This window comes from Amblyomma mixtum, chromosome 10 (assembly GCF_055824585.1).
Source record: "Amblyomma mixtum isolate Tamu chromosome 10, ASM5582458v1, whole genome shotgun sequence".
Classification (NCBI taxonomy): domain Eukaryota; kingdom Metazoa; phylum Arthropoda; class Arachnida; order Ixodida; family Ixodidae; genus Amblyomma; species Amblyomma mixtum.
Genome location: NC_143021.1, coordinates 179,101,863 through 179,118,968, shown reverse-complemented (window position 1 = coordinate 179,118,968; position 17,106 = coordinate 179,101,863). Strand labels below are relative to the sequence as shown.

The window sequence follows — 17,106 nt, the reverse complement described above, 5'->3', positions numbered from 1 at the left end:
CAAGCAACATGGGAACAACATATAAACAATGATAAAAGGAAACCTACTGAAGCTGTCATTGTGAAAATTTATACCTGATTGTTTGATGCTGGTTTAAGCCAGTCTGCCAAATTTCATCACTCTAAGTCGAAAAATAGAGAAGTTGCTTTGGATCCCCTCATCCCCCCTTAATCTTGAATAGAAATAAAACCTGAGACATGCTGCCCCCTTGAGCTCACCTTGTCAGCTATTCCGCCGGCAGGAGCAGCTGCATTGACTGTCATGGACACAACACACCGGATGACACTCATCACTGCATTCAGGGACACCTGCAACAAATTGCGAGCATTTCAACTGACGTAGCAAGATGATCGTATGATGTATGGTGTTCATTTTCAAGTCTAGAGCATTTTGCTGCATCATAAACAGTAGCTGAGTCAGTGCTACGGCAACAAGAAAATGGCTAAAGCAATAGATCATGGCCAAAAAGTTAGTTTAGTTTAGTTTAGTTTATTGGGGTTTAACATCCCAAAGCGACTGAGGTTATGAGGGACGCCGTAGTGGAGGGCTCCGGAAATTTCGACCCCCTGGGGTTCTTTAGCGTGCACTGACATCGCACAGTACACGGGCCTCTAGAATTTCTCCTCCAAAGACATTCCAGCCGCCGCGGCCGGGATCGAACCCGCGTCTTTCGGGTCAGCAGCCGAGCACCACAACCACTGAGCCACCGTGGCGGCTCATGGCCAAAAAGCAGGCGTGATGAAATATTTTTGCGTGACTGCGCAAGCCTATAACTTGAAGCACTCTGCCTAGTACATAAGTCTGAAATGTTTTACCGCTAGTTCTTCGTTGTATGGTAAATACAGTCCCACATCTTTAAGATATGCAATGCCAGCCAGCGGCAAATAGGAGAAATTTCAGGCGAATCGAAACCAGCAGAATTACAAGCACCCATCTCTATCGGCTCTGTGGCACAATGGACTGATGGCACTTAGAAATAAGACTGCAGTTAGAATCCCCTTCCTTGAAACAAATTTCCTCTGTCTTTTGTTTTAAATGAAGCAATAACAGCATGCTAATCATTTAACATCCCTCCAGGATGTGTGTTATATTTTCACGGAAAAACAGCACGAAAGGAATGACGAACAAGCGTAACATGAAGATGGGACAAGCCCCGACTTTCAACTACAATTTTACTGGAAATGGCAAAGATTACACAGGCTAACAGCAGAGACGGAGAACAGCAAGACAAAATAAAACTGTGGACTTTTCAACACACAGGCAAAGACATCCATCTAATATCTAAAAATGCAATCTCTTGTTCTGTCAGAGAAAGTGTGGGCTGGCTGATGACACATTTTGTGCCGTAGGCCACGATACGATACACTTTCGCGATAATCTCTTGTGGTGTGGTCTCGTGTGCCTGTGCAATGGAAAGTTCATGCTTTATCTTTTTTTTGCTCTTCTCGCAGACCGAAAGCTACAGCCAATCGCATGCCTCTGCTGTTAGCCTTTACAGTTAATCCCAGATATAGTGAACCTGGGTATATTGAATTATTGCTTATATAGAACAGTTCCCGAATCCGCTGGAGAATCCTATGCACAAGTATAGCACTACTGATAGTGTTTATCAAACTACTGTACCTGTAAATGAAACAATAGATATACCGAACGGTGAGCTATTCTCCTAATGGAACTCCTGCGATCACTTTCCACGAGCATTTTCCACGCAACACCACTGCTGTGCGGGGAAGCAAGCATTCAGTACAGCACTAGACATGTAGACATGTGGTGAAGCTAACCTAGCTGACCGAAGGATACCGGCGGGTCTCACCAGGCATTCTTCACTTGCCTTGCGTTGCCTGCCCTGCTGCTAAAGGCATTGCAAAAACCAATCATACCTTAATCTTAACGGAAAATTATTGTGTTTATAGCGCACCGGTAACACCATTAGGCCCCTAATGCTAGGCAATACCTAGTTACAAAGCAACATCCGTGGTAGCTTTGATACAAAGCAAGCTAGGCTTAGCGACACCCAGAAAGCAATGTCCCTAGCGTTGACGCACCATACTCACACTTCTAGGTTGCATGCTATCTTATTCATTGTAGGCTTTTATATATTGAATTATCGATATATCGAACTGATTCTTTTCGAGTTTGATATATCTAGCGTTGACTGTATAACCTCTGCCCTTTCCAATAAAATTTCAGTTGAGAGTCGGTGTTTGTCTTGTCTTCATCTTACACATGTCTTGTTCCTTTTGAGCCGTCTTGTCATTGAAAATGAACTATATCCAACTTGCCTAAATGTCTGTTCTTCTCTATGTGTTATACATTTTAGGTTAGATTCTGAGATGCTGTTCAGCAAAATTACTCCTTAAAAAAATATGAGACAAGCCAGGAGCAGAAACCGCAAGTTGGGGTACTGTATGTTGCAGAACAAAATTGTGCTATAGTACAAGTTTCGCAAAGGTAGCACCCATGTCGGCACTTTTGCTTGTCCTTTCAAGTTTGAGATATTGGGCGGCAGCTGCGTTTCATCTCGGTATTCCTTTAGTTATACATAATAAGCTGTGTTGCATAAGCTTTCGAGCTCCAAGCAGCTGCCTTTCTGTATTTGCTTCGCACACCTCCCAGGACAACAATTCAGTCCAAATAAAGATTATTACAGTTGAATCCCGGTACAACGAACGCCGCTTCAACGAAATTTTCGCCACAACGAAGTAATTTGCATTCCCCGTGAAACCCCCATAGGACTTAATGTATTAAAATTTCCTCAAAAACGAAGTACTTTGCGAGCACGTGTTCGCTTCTACGAATTTTTTTTGCGAATTTTCGCGGGTGAGTGGCCCCTCCGTCTTGTCTTTCTTCAGAAGTTGAGTGCTGAAGAGCGACTTTCCCGTTCCCGCCGTTAATTTTTTTGCATCGCAGGCTGTTGGGGGGGGGGGGGGGGGGTACGCGCACTCAATCGCACATCCTCCTCGCGCACACCCTCGTGTGCTTTTTTTTTTCTCCAGATGCCCACGTGATTTTTGAAGTGACGTCACGCCCCGCTCATTGGCTCTTTGCTGGGCTTCTTCGATTGATGTAGCTCGCTGTCATGGTGCTCGCGGTTTCCTGTCAAGCACGAAAGCGCGTCATGATCACTTGCTAGCGGTGTTGGCTGGTAAGCGTTCGCGGCCTCCAAGCGAAGAGGGGCTCCTCGAAAGCGCGTGTAAAATGCGCCAGCGCACGCCATCTGCTAGCGTCTTCGGCCGCGTCCTCCGTGGCCGAGTCGTCTGCTAGGCACCGAGCGCGTTTCAGGCAGTCTGTGTGGACCGGTGGGCGGAGCCATCGGTGGGCGGAGCTTCGTGTCCTGTCGGAGAAAAAAAAAAAAGGAAAACGCGAGAGTGCAGGAAGAAGCCCACTCCGCTTCACCATTTCTTCCTTTGTGTGTGCACCGTTTAGCGTGGTCTCGTCGCGTCTCTGCTCTGCTGAATTCCTAGGATGTCGCCGCCAGCGAAGAAGCGGAAATTTCTTTCACTAGAAGAAAAAGCGCGTATTATCGCCGAAGCAGAAAGGGAAGAAGAAGTCGATTATTGCCACAGATTTTGGCATCGCGCCGAGTTCGTTATCAACGATACTGAAGAGCAAAGAAAACATCGGCAAGGCACTTGCGTCGGGCACTTCAGCTCAACACAAGAAGGTGACGCAGCCAACTGCGATATTAGCCTAGGGCGGCTTACAGCCGGCGTTTTGTCATCGCAGGGGTCTGTTGAACCCCGAGTAGCAGTATCAAGACGTTTCGTTGGAGCGCGCGTGAGCATTGACTTATGCAACGCCAGGCCGGCGGCAGCAAGCCCGCGAGAGCGCCGTGGTAGCACGCAGCGGTGCAGATGCGATGAGGCCCGACGGCTCTCGAAACGATGTGGGGGAGGAGGCAAGTAGAGGAGGTGGTGAAAGAAGGAACGGAGAAGAGGAGGAGGAGAGGCGGCGTTGGGCGAGAAGAGAAGAGGAGAGGCGGCTTTGGGCGAGAAGAGGAGGAGGAGAGGCGGCGTTGGGCGAGGAGACATATGCAACGCCAGCCCGGGATCAGCCGACTCGTCTGTAATTTCTCGACAACGAAATTCCGCGACAGCGAAATTTTTCGTACGCCGCGCCGATTTCGTTGTAGCGGGATTCAACTGTATTAATATTTTTAACATTATCACCTACAGCACAATTTAAAGCCACACCTTAGCAACACCTCCAACAGTATCGCAGCCCCCCACCTCCTCCTCTCCAAAAAAGCAGGCAGGCACAAAACAGCAGCGAGAGCAAAGGAATTCAATCGAGGCAGCGATTACTCATTAGCATACATTTGAGCGCAGCCATGGCCCTGCAAAACTAGCAAAACTAGCAAAACTGCAAAACTAGAGCAAAACTAGTGAAGGAAAGAGAGAGGCAATCTTTTCCACATAGAACTAGCAAAGTAGGTGTGTCGTCGTAATACCTTCTGGTTGTCCTATTTACACTTCTCACTGCCTAGAGCAGCGTAGCTCGACAACAAGGAAGACTCACAAGGATGTAGAACGTGGAGAAGATGGGACTGCTGGTGGCGCGAAGTTTGAGCCGCGCCCGGTTGAAGCGGAGTGCCATGAACAGCAGGAACAGCACGTTGGGCACCAGGATGCTCAGATCCCACATGCGGACGCTGCGATACGAATGAAGAACATCGCGTTAAGCCCTGCTCCCATCGCATCCCCACACAGCTGCAAAGAAACCAAAGCATGTCACGTGATAAGCGATGCATGCACAGGCTTCCAGCACTGCACAGCGAAGCACGCTAATGTGGGCTGCAGTGAGGACCCCCTCACATCCGCCACTTGAACCAGTCAAAGCACACATACAGCGGGGGCACTGAACTTCAACCTTTCCAAGTGGATTTTTCTGTGAGTCCCACTCGTACAGTGGGGATAAAGAGAGAGACAGAGGTGGTGGGTAGTTACACCAGGAGAAGGTTTGATTTGGTTTATGGGGTTTAACGTCCCAAAGCAACTCGGGCTATGAGGGATGCCGTAGTGGAGGGCTCCGGAAATTTCGACCACCTGGGGTTCTTTAACGTGCACTGACATCGCACAGTACATGGGCCTCTAGAATTTCGCCTCCATTGAAAGGTGCTGGTCTGCTACCCTGCACTGGGAGAAAGGGATATGGTTTGGTTTACGGAGTTTAAGGCCCCAAAGTGTCTGAGGCTATGAGGGACGCCGTAGTGAAGGGCTCCGGCAATTTCGACCACCTGGGGTTCTTTAACGCGCACTGACATCGCACAGTACACGGGCCTCTAGAATTTTGCCTCCATTGAAAGATGCTGGTCTGCTACCCTGCACTGGGAGAAAGGGATATGGTTTGGTTTACGGAGTTTAAGGCCCCAAAGTGTCTGAGGCTATGAGGGACGGCCGTAGTAGGGTTTAATACCGTAGTGGGTACGTGGGGTTTAATTCCTTGCTGGCCCATTCATTTTCATTTCATTTATTGAAGCCTTAAAAGACCCGTGGGCATTACATCAGGCGGGGGCAAGAACAGCGCGTAACAACATATGATACCAGCTCAACAATAACAAAAACAAAAACGCAAAGGAACGAAACAAAGAAAAAAATCATGAAAAGAGACTAACACAGGATCAGATTATTTGGCAAAGCCGAATACATCCCATAAGACACGGATGACTCACTAGTTTAGTGCGGAAAATTGCTCGATCTGTGCAAAAAGAGATATTATCAAGCAGGGCATTCCATCGGGATATTGCATCTGGAAAGAATGAATCATTCATCGCTGGCGTGCGGCCTTTCATGGGAGCTATGGGAGGGCTGTGGTTTAGGCGAGGGGATATTCTTGATGGCGGCTGCAGCAAAGGATGCCTGTTGATAGAGTGGTAGAAAAAGGAATGAAGGAGGCATAGGCTTGATACAATGCGACGTGATTGCAGACTTGGGAGGGAAAGGGCTCGTTTTAGTGCAGTGACACTACTGTCACGCGAGTACTGCGACATTGATAGATCGTGCAGCTCGATTTTGAACGGCTTCTAATTCATTTGTAAGGTATGCTTGCGAAGGGTGCCAGATGGATGAGGTGTATTCGAGCTTTGGGCGTACGTATGTCTGATAAGCTAGTTGTCTGATTTCAGGTGGTGATGATGTTAGGTTCCGTCGCAGATAACCAAGAGTGCGTGAGGCCTGGGAGCATATTGAATTAATATGAGTGACCCATGATAAGGATATTGTCAGGTGAACACCAAGGTATTTGTAAGAGGAAGTTCGGGCAATGGGAGTTGAATTAATATGTGCAGTTAATAGAGGTTTGTTTACGAGAGAAGGACATGAGTTGGCATTTGCCTAGGTTAAGTGGCATGTGCCATTTTTCACACCATGATGCAATTGTGTCTAGTATATCATTTTGTAGCTTAATGGTGTCTTCAGGGGCATGGATGATGTTATAAACAACGAAGTCATCCGCAAAAAGTCGAAGTTTGGTTCTTGTGTTAGTTGGGAGATCATTTACGCAGAGTAAGAATAACAACGGTGATAAACCTGCGCCCTGAGGGTCACCTGATGTGACGTCACTATGCGATGAGCTGCAACAGTTGGCGAATGTAAATTGCACACGACCTTTCAGAAAGTGCTCGAGCCAGACATGTAATGTTTGCGGGATTCCAAGTAAAGAAAGCTTAGCTAGCAGATGATTATGCGGAACACGGTCGAAAGCCTTAGAAAAGTTGAGAAATATGGCATCAATTTGTAAACGATTGTCCACGTACTGAGGGATGTCGTGAGTGAATTCGGCGAGCTGTGTTTCGCATGATAGTAGCTTTCGAAAGCCATGTTGGTGTGGGTAAAAGTAATTTAGTGATTCAAGATGAGCGATTAAATTTGATGCTATTACATGCTCAAGGAGTTTGGACGGGATGCTGGTGAGCGAAATTAGTCGATAGTTGTTTGGTTTTGACCGGTCTCCTGATTTGTAAATAGGTATTATTTTTGCTTTTTTCCAATCGTGAGGAACTTCACCGGTACTGAGGGACTGTAGGAACAACAGGTATAGTATTTTACTTGATATTGGGATAGTAGTCTTTAACATTTTGGAGCTCATTTGGTCACATCCAGCTGATGACGATAGTTTGAGGGAGTTAATTAAGTTGGCTATTCCATCGGCATTAACTTCTATATCTGGCACTGAGGTCACTGGAAAGTCATGCATGAAAGGAACAAGTGGTTGAAAACACCGATGAAAAATATTTGTTAAGAGCTGTCGTGCATTTTTCTACCTCGACCGGTTGGTCATCATCTCCCGAGAGTTCGAACTGATTAGTACGGCTTTTGGGGGAGAGAATTCGCTAGAATTTACTTGGGTTTGACTGTAATATTGATAGCAGATCAGAAGAAAAAAATTTTTTTAGACGCCTTCAATTCTTGAACATAATTATTTGTATTTGCACTAAGACGGTATTAATCCCATGCCGTGCAGCTATTAAATAGTTTAGCGTGCCTGTAATGCCGTTTTTTCTTGTTAAGGAGGCTTTTAAGACGGTTCGTGAACCATTGGTTATTTAAATCAGCCTTTATAAGGACGGTGGGAATGTATGGTTTGTAAATTAAGCATCATGTTTTTATATAATTACCAATTCGTGTTGAGAGAGCGACATGAGTATATAGCATTAAAGTGTTTGTAAAACTGTTCAAGTTTGCGGTTAATTGCTTCAAAGTCCGTCCTCATATAATCAGTGATAAGCTCTTGGGTAGGGGATCTCTTTTTGATAGGAGGCTATGATCGCTGAAGCCTGGTAATATGTTTATGCTTTTAATGTCCTCTGGATTGGATATCAGTAAAAGATACAGTGTATTGTCACCTCTTGTGGGGCATGTTATTACCTGATGTAAGTTGAAATCTAGAACTAAATCAAGGAACTGTTTTGCCTCGTTTGATTGTGATTTGTGAGGTTCTGATAGCAGAGGATAGTGGGATAGTTGAAGTTACCAAAAAGAAAGATGGGCACGTTGGGTAGCTTGCTCCGAATTGATGTCAGTGAAAGGCGAAGGGATTTGCAGAATGATGGGCTATTACGGTAGCAGATCTCTAAAAAATTTACTAAATCAATCATCGATGAAATGATAAACTGATCGGGAGATTAAATGACTGGCCGACTGACTGATTCACTCATCGAATGAATGAGTCAGTGGACAATCGGGCGGGTGGGTGAGCGAGAGTTTGTGAGCCAATGGTCATGTGGCCGGGCCAGTGAGTGAGTGAGAATGGTACGGTATGGCATGGTATGTAAAGCTTAATTTCCCAAAGCTGCACAAAGCCTATGAGGGACACCGTAGAGGGCTTCAAATTATTTTATATCACCTGGTGTCATTTACCATGCATTGCATGCGGGCATCTTTACATTTTACAGCAAGCTTCCATCCATCAAAACGCGGCCACTGAAGCCAGGATTCAATTACACCATGCCGAAGTGAGGCTCAGTGGTTAGGGCTACTGAGCCAGAAGGCCCTGACTCAAACCCTGCTCTGCAGCGACCGTGCTTTGAAGGAAGTGAAATGCAATAGGCACTCCTGTACTGTGTGATTTCAGCGCACGCTAAAAACCCTCAGGTGGTCGAAATTATTTTGGAGCATCTTCCTCTCTTCCTTCTTTTACTCTCTCTTTCATTTCTTCCCTCAGGGTGAGGTTCTGGTGTTGACAAGCACGAGTTACTGTGCTTTTTCCTTTCCCCAAAGACAAATTTCGCGGCCCTGGGATCAGTAGCTGAACACCACCGACACTAAGCCACTGCGGCGGGCGCACTAAGGGAAAAGGATGGGGAGGTATATGGGGGGTGGAGAAAAGAGGATGCAGATGATGGATACTGATTCAACGATGCTCTTTCGATACCTGTGTCATTTTTAAAAGCGTGTTAAGGTATTCCACTACATTATAAGAGAACGACTGCAGTACGGGGTGCGCCAAGAAGGCAGAGACAAAGGTGTGCGACACTAAAAACATAAGTATTGCACACTGTGTGTGGATAAAAGAAAATTACAATTTTTCAAGTTGATAAAGTATAACTGACTTCTTTGCTGGGGCTGTATTCTTACAACTGCATAAAATCTGACTGGACAAAAGGCACCCCCATCTTTCGAATACCAAAATTTTGTTAGTGCACGTCCATAGAAGAATGCCATGGTAGATTTGCAGCTAACTCAACTACATATTTCTTGTGTAAATTTTGCTTCTCTTGTTGTACCTCACATGGTAAACTAATTACTGGCAGTGAACATCCATCACAGATCAGAATTTCCAAACTGCATTGTCAGTGAATGTACATGGCGACACAAGATAAGGTTATAATTCGTCTCTTTTTCCAGCTTATATTTAATCTGCATGCCTGTCCTAACTAGGGTTTTGGTGAGCATAACAGAGCATTTAACGCTCACTGCTGCAAAACATTAGATCAAAATTTCTTAAAATCACTTTGTTCTTTGAGCAGAAAACTGCAGCATTTGTCTGCTTGGCATTAACAAACTGACTCCCATATATTATCATTAAAAAGTTTTCGCTGATGCCTGGAAGGAGCCACAAAGTGCTAGGGAGACTAAAATTCTGCACTGTCTGTGCCACTCCAAACAAGAAAGGTTACAACGCAAGGTACCTGCAATTATTTATCACCATTTGCATGGAGTGTTTCAGATACGTTTCTGTCACACCTAGGCTGATTTCTCTAATTCCACAACAGCTGAATTATGAATAACAAATTATGGTTACATAAATGCTTCAGGGAAATCTACACAAATTCTGACAACAAAACAGTTTTCTTTCAATAGTACCGATAATTATCCCTTCTTCCTTGATTAACGCAACTTCTGTAGATCTTTTCTGCATTTTTTTTCCATACTGACAACCAGACAGCACAGACACCTTCACTAAAACTTATTCTAATACCCGTGCCACACGGACAGATTTAATGCCATTAAGTGCTTACTGCCTTAAGTTTTAATGGCATTCGTGTGGTGCCATACGCATAAATTTAATGGCATTAGCCTTACTGCCATTCGCGACCTACTGAGTTCGCCACAACTCATTCGCCCGTGCAATGTGTACTCTCGTTCCCATTCCCCACGCAGAAAAGCATGCAGCTTTGTCAGTTACAACTGCCTAGCCCACTATAAAATGGTTAATTCTTAACTTTCAGCCAGATGAGGCACCTAAACAGCATTTTCGATGCGAAGAGCGCCATTTTAACCAGCCTTATTGACAGGTACTCTCGACTTATGTGCTGACATGCGAGTTTATGGCTACTTTTTCGACTTGTAAAGCAGGAACAGCAGTATTTTCTGGAAAATCGTTTTTACATTACATTTGAACATCATTCACGATATATTCTGCTCATTAGGAATGTTTATATTAAGATGAAACTTTTGACTACCTTGCAAGCGTTATCGTCATCGTCACTTTCGATAATGGCATTAAAAGTGGACGTGTAGCACCAACTCCGAAAATAATGGCATTAACAAACTTAAGGCCTTAAGCATTTACTGCCATTTCTTGTGCGCGTGTGGCACGGGTATAAGACTCACAACTTTTCTAAATCCTTCAACTTCCCTGGCAGAACAAAAACCAGTCTATAGTTGAATACGTCTGTTGTAGTATAACACCCTTGTGAACAGCAACAACCTCGGCAACATGTACTTCGCTAAAAAAAACTCCTATAGGAAGAACGAGGTTACAAGTACATTGCAATACCTGGGATTACACATTACAAACTTTGAAGTACAGATTTGGAAGCAATCTCTGTCCTCGTGTTTTCACGGCTTTAAAATCTGCGAAAAGAGATACTATTTTGCATTCCATAACTCGCAAAAACCAACAACAATGGCTTCGAAATATGGTATTTATAGGCATATCCTGTGCAGCCTATGAAACAACAGCAGAGTGCACCCATGCGATGTTAATAATGAAATTATTAACTTAAAGGGACACTGAGGAGAGCACTATTAATATTTTCTTTATAGCAAAATCCGATAGTTCGGCATGTCATGGCTTTGTTGCCACTTGGCCGGCAGCGAAAAATGCATTTATTTCTAAGAAATTTGGATTCGAAGTTGAAAAAGTTTTTCCCGTCGCTCTGATTCAAACTTGGGATTCTCCTATGACGACACAGGACTAAGTGACGTGAAACATGACGTGAACATGACGTGACGCAGACTCCGTGATTTCTGATGGCCAGCAGTGCGTCCTAGCAGCAGCCGAAAAGAAAGCTACCGCTGGCCGCACGTTGAAGGCATCTATCAGCTATTGCGGCCGTCGCTACCGTCGCTTCGTTTACGTTTGCACCGGCGTTTTGCCATCGTTACGATGGATTCTGCTCTCGAAGTCGTCAACGAAGTTCTCGCAAATAGACACCTTTAGCATAACGTGTACCTTGTTACCGCTAGCGGAATACCGGGAGCCCGGTGAGCAGGCGCTGATTGGTCTCGATGCTTCAGGCGCGCGCGTAGCTGCCGGGCACGTGGCGCCATCTGGCGACGTCAAGGAGATTTGCGCATGCATTGGCTGCACCTCAGTGATTTGTGCTTCTCGTGTCCTAGCGTTGCTAGAACCATTGGTTCTAGCAACACTGTTTTGTCCTATGACGTCATGACGCTTGTACTTGCGAGTTTGGCCTGTGGCGGCGACACCTGTATTTTGGTTCTTGCTCTTCTCTACGTTACAAGAGCTTTGTTGTCAGTATGAGTGGCGTTTTTGTAATCAGGAGCTGGTATTCTGTCGATACAAGCCAACTTCAATTTCTCCTCAGTGTCCCTTTAATCTGAAAGGTCCCTGCTACTAATCACTCTGCCCGTCTTCATTATGCTGCTAATGACAGTTTTGGCGGTCAAATTCTAACCAAGAAAGACTGTAACCAAAGTCCACCGATGCGGCACTTTTCTCTGGCACATTCAGAACAGCCATGTGGTACGGCATAACTAGGAACATCTATGCCCCATGAAATTAGGTTAAGTGCAGCACGTCATCAACTCCAGAAGGCCTCTGAAGAAGAGAAGGAAAAGCTATGCCAGGACAATACACCCAGCAGCTATTCACACAGGGAGCCAGTGAGAGCCGCCTCGAGCAAGGAGAGCTGCTCACTCACCGAGAGCCTGGGATCTCGTGGTAGAGGACCCATTTGCAAAAGTACTCCGGCTGCAGCACAGCCGGGGTCGGGGAGGGTGATGTGACATTGAAGTAGCTGGAAGTGGTGCTGGGCACGTCACTGCCCAGCACGTCGTCCGTCATCCTGGCCGAGTCGTGTAACCACACAGGCACAGCGTTCAGGTCAGGGATGACGTCATTGCCGGTCCACAGAGAACTGCTTCAAGCCAGGAAGGCAGCGGCCGACCGCTGTCACAGACGGATAAAATGAACTTTTACTCACACGAAGGAAATGACATGCCCACTGCACTGTCACACTAGACAGCATGACGCGACTGAGCGAAAGCTGTTCTAACAGCTAGAAAAAAACAAAAACAACAATGAAGGCTTCTTGAAAGACTGGGTGCAATATCAAACACGAAAACACCTAGTAAAGTGAGACGAAAACGTCATTTACAGCATTCCACTCAGCTGCCAACGAACTTACGTTGGGCAAACGGGCAGATGCCTTAACAAGAGGCTCCGGGAACACGAAAGATTATGTGAACAAATTGCAAAATCCGGGAATCTGGCACCTCATTGTGCCCACTGTAAATGCATACCACTGCTCAAAAACACCAAGGTTATAGGTAGGGCTCGAAACAGACGGGAAAGAGAAATTATCGAAGCTTTCGCAATGCACGTTGCTACGGATAAGCAATGCGTCAGCTCCCCTTCGGTGATGTTAGGGGGAACTGAATTAACCTATCTCAAGAATAGCAATCTTCGGCTGTTGTAAGCGCTGTTGTTGTTTTCCTTTTTTTCCTTCATTTTTATTCTTGTCAGCGCGTGCGTACCTCCCTCTTCTGTGCATGATAAGACGTCAAATGTGTGTATATAGTCATGTTCCTTTTGAGATTAAAACAGTTGTTAGAAAGCGCTTCGTCCTGTGTGTTCGTCCTTTTTCCAAGGTTTTTTAGCGCTCACCAATTCCTTCAAGTTTGAAAGACTAATGCACCACAAGAAACGACTCATTTTGCTTTCAGGCCAAGTCTTCAACTTTTTTCACTGGTGCCAGTAAAAGACCATGCGATGCATTAAACTTGCTCCAGTAATGGAGGGAACTGGAAGCAACTACAAGGCAAACAACCACGAGCAAGAACACCAATTGGTGGCTGCCAATTTAAAATGAACCTAGGTGTGTAGCTACAAATCAGCCAAAAATTACCTATCAGCCTCCACAACGCCTCTTCCAAAACTATTCTTTGAAAACCAACCACGCGACGCTAATTGCAACTGCAAAATGTGAAAACCAGAAATTTCTTCAAGCCCAACAATCTTACCCACGCCTGTACGAACTTACATACAAATGCAGTGCAATTAAAAGTCAGTCCGTGTACTTCAGTTCACTCCTGCACACAGCTCACGACGACACCACAGATTTGTTTACGCTTAAGCCATTTTGTGTTCAGCAAATCAAGACCGCTGGCTCAACACAGCAAGCACATAAACACACACAGCCTATGAATGAATGCAGAAAGCTTAAAAGGGGTTGCATTCAGCACGCATTCCTTTTAAAAACAATAATGAATAGCAAGCACGTCATGTTTTCCCTCCAATGATTTTGTATGAGGAACGTCCTGTCATGTAGTGGTGACAATAGGTATAACCACAGGCTAACAAAGGCTTGAAAGCAAATTGATTATAAGGCCGAACTCCCGGTGAGAAAGAAGTGTTGAATGGAGGCACGAGTGAGATCCTTGCAATCAGTCTTGCACAGTCAGTATGAGAATAGGGAGAACAAGGAACTAGCATGACACATCAAGCAAGAATGTCCTATTGTTCTTTCACCCAGTGCACATGCATTTCCCATGTGATGTGCATCCTCTTCTCCTTTATCACTCAGTGGCAGCAGTAGCAACATGAATGGCTGCTGCAGTCAAGATAAGACTGGCTACGGCTGGCAACTGCGTTTGATTTAAATACTACTTGGAAGCTTCCGGATAACGTGCTCACACCATCGTAAACAGTCCTGGATACAGCCTGTGATAACAATGCTTTGTTAAAGGACCACTAAGGCTAGGCAGAGACTACGCAACACCACCGTTCACTTCGAACCACTGATCACTAAGTCCATTTTCATTACTGGCGTCATGAGTTAGAACACAGTGGCGAGGAAAAAAATGTTCCATTTATAGATCAAACTTCCTCAACAGTAAATGTCTTTCGCTGTACAACGAACGTCAACAAAGCCACAAAGGGCAAATGAATAAATTTTTTACCAAGAACAAAAACTGAATAAACTTGCCCTCAGTGTTCTTTTATCATTCTAGTGGAGTCCAAAGAACACACAAGACAACTGGCCCTGTATAGCAAACAAAATGATAAGGCTTATACATACGGCGATGAACAAAGAGCACTCTTAAAGAAAGCAAACACAGCAAAACAATGTGGCAAAGTGCTTTCAAGACATGTGCCATAAGAATGACAAGCCACAGTTTACACTGTCTCAGCTGCAAGTCTTTCTGCAAATAACTCTCCACAATGGGCGGTGAAATGCAGAAAACTATCTTTACACACAAATACCGAGTGAACAGTCTGATCAAATGAACTGAGGATTTAACGACGATGCCAACTGAGCCAATCATGTGCAGGTTCTAGGAAATAAAATCAGCAGAAAGGCTTCAAAACGAAAGCATTTTTCTTGATAACACAAAATATGGTTTGCTCACATCAAACAAAAAATTTGTATGGGTAACAGCATTTAGGAGTGTGAAAGCTTTTTTCCTCTCGCCAAAATAACCTTCAGGTGTTGGTAACTAAGCTAGGCAGATAAACCTGAACACTATAGCCTTTGAATTAGTACAGTATGGAAATGGTATCGCAAACACTTAACTAATGGTACACTACTTCTCATAACTATGGCTATTTTTGTGTCCCCCTTGAGTTGCAACTCCCATGAGAAAAACCTAGCTCCCTCTATCAAATACACAACTCTGTCTATACACCAGCACCCCACACGATTTTGTGACTTTCACCACCTCTGTGCATGAAGTTCAGCAAAGTGGCTGTTTGGGCGCATTGGTGAGACATGATGTAAAGTTTAAGCGCACAACCAGACAAGGACGGTGAAAGAGACAAGAGACAAACGAGTGCTAACTTTCAACCCACATCAAGTTAGCGCTCGTTTGTCTCGTCTCTTTCACCGCCTTCGTCTGGTAGTGCACTTCAACTTTATATCTGTGAACTATAAAATGGAGGGAGATGTTCAGTAATTCTTGATACTGTGTCCGTCCTCTAAAGACAATTGTGAAGCCTTATTGTGCAATCAGAGAGGGCGGGATGTGTTATTGGGAAGCATCACTTAGATTCTGTGCCAGTGAAATCATGAACCAAAAGGTGTGCAGTTTGTCACGCTGTATTGTACAGTTTCCGACAGTGAATTTGATTCATCTCAAACCCACATATAGCAACCTATGAAGTTTTTAAAAGACACCGACCCTTCGGTACGGTCGTAGAAGATATGACCTCTCATGTGCCTGTGGGGGACAGACAGGTATATTTATTGCAAGGCTAGCACTGCCCATATCTGAACATGATCGTCTCCACTATCGCAGCAAAAATGTACGTGAAATGCCGCGCGAAACATCGCAGCGACGACGCCGAGTACGAGCAGCTTACATAACCTTCAGTGTGAAAATGCCCAGACACAAGCCGTCGGCTGAGACTGTTAAGAGTGTACAGCAGTCGCAAATGCCAAAAAGATAGCGACGACCCTCCGTCGCAGTGGTCGCCCTATCAGCCAGACGGCCATGCCAGCGAAGAGGCATGTGTACGGAAACAAAGGATGATTGACGCCGGAACAACACGCCCACAGCTGGGGCCGCTTTTATCGGCGCATTTACATGAAACATCAATGAATTGCAGAGGCACACAGGGTGTATCACAGAGAACGAGCAGCGTTAGCAACCGCGTTATTTTAGCACACAACTGCGCACAAAGCGGCATAGGTTCTAAGCACTTTGACAGCTTTAGGCTCGATACTCCCTTCGGCAAACTTAAAACGTACAAGAGAATTCGCTCAGTTTGGAACCGCCAAATAAAGTCACGAACCTCCAGCGAACTATGTAACGAAGCTCAAAGTTGTATCGAATGTCAGCACAAGCGAAGGGAAAACAAGCAAGCAGCAACCGCTGCGAGAACGGCGATCGTACGCGCGTAAAAAGCACCCCTTCTTACGTAACCGCCCTCCGTTCGAACTGCCGAGACGCAGAAACTGGGGCAGCGATTTCTGCTTTCAAGGCAATGCCACCTCCTTTGTGAGCTAAGGCAGGGAGCGGGGGAAACTGCAACCTAACTGCGTCTCCGCGCTTCAGCGAGCCGGAACAACCAGCTGTCAGTAGGGGGCTGTGTACGATTCCGCGCTTAAGGCACAGAAGAGCTCTCCAACGACAGTTAAGCAGAGCAGCACGCGGTTAACACTTTTTCTCGAAACGTCAAAACGCACTCGCAATGACAGGCAAAGAGAAACAGCTTTCTCACATGCACCGTTTAAAACTAAGAGCGCAAAACGGGACCATAGGCTTAAGCGCGCGAGAGGAGAAGTAGGTGGATGAATAGGAAGATTTGCGTTAACTAACAAGTAAACAAAGTGAGTAGTTACCTCCGACTCAAGGCAAGCAGCTCCTATAGCACAGAAGCGAAGTAGTTGACACACAGAAGAACAAATACCAAGAACTCGGGACAAGAACCTCCGAAACTTCGATCAGCTGAAAGCAAACGCCAGACCACGCACAATGTTGGGAGTCGAGGCATGTGATACGAAGCCGATACGAAAATACGGCACAAACAAACAATTTCTTTAGTTAAAGCGCACATTTTTGCCAGTTATAATATTATGTTGGTTAAAACACAATATTCAACGCGTGGATATTTTGTTTTGATGGTTTATAGTATATTGTGACTGAAAAAAAGTTTCGGTTTGCGGATCAGTTTTGGCGCGTACTTTGAGTTTTCACG

The 17,106-nt window shown here is 45.3% G+C and overlaps 1 protein-coding gene across 2 annotated transcripts in view; it reads right to left on the bottom strand.

The window, feature by feature from the left end:
• Positions 1-16,886, bottom strand: part of LOC149327868 (transmembrane protein adipocyte-associated 1 homolog) — a 57,262-nt gene extending 40,376 nt beyond the window's left edge. For both annotated transcript variants that reach the window (XM_089563260.1, XM_089563261.1), the window contains exons 1-4: positions 16,751-16,886; positions 12,110-12,357; positions 4,519-4,651; positions 219-308 (exon numbers count right to left, since the gene is read on the bottom strand). In XM_089563260.1, the coding sequence (XP_089419386.1) occupies positions 219-308; positions 4,519-4,651; positions 12,110-12,252 (366 nt within the window). In that variant the 5' untranslated portion in view covers positions 12,253-12,357; positions 16,751-16,886. The remainder of the gene's footprint in view (positions 1-218; positions 309-4,518; positions 4,652-12,109; positions 12,358-16,750) is intronic.
• Positions 16,887-17,106: the final 220 nt, after the last annotated feature.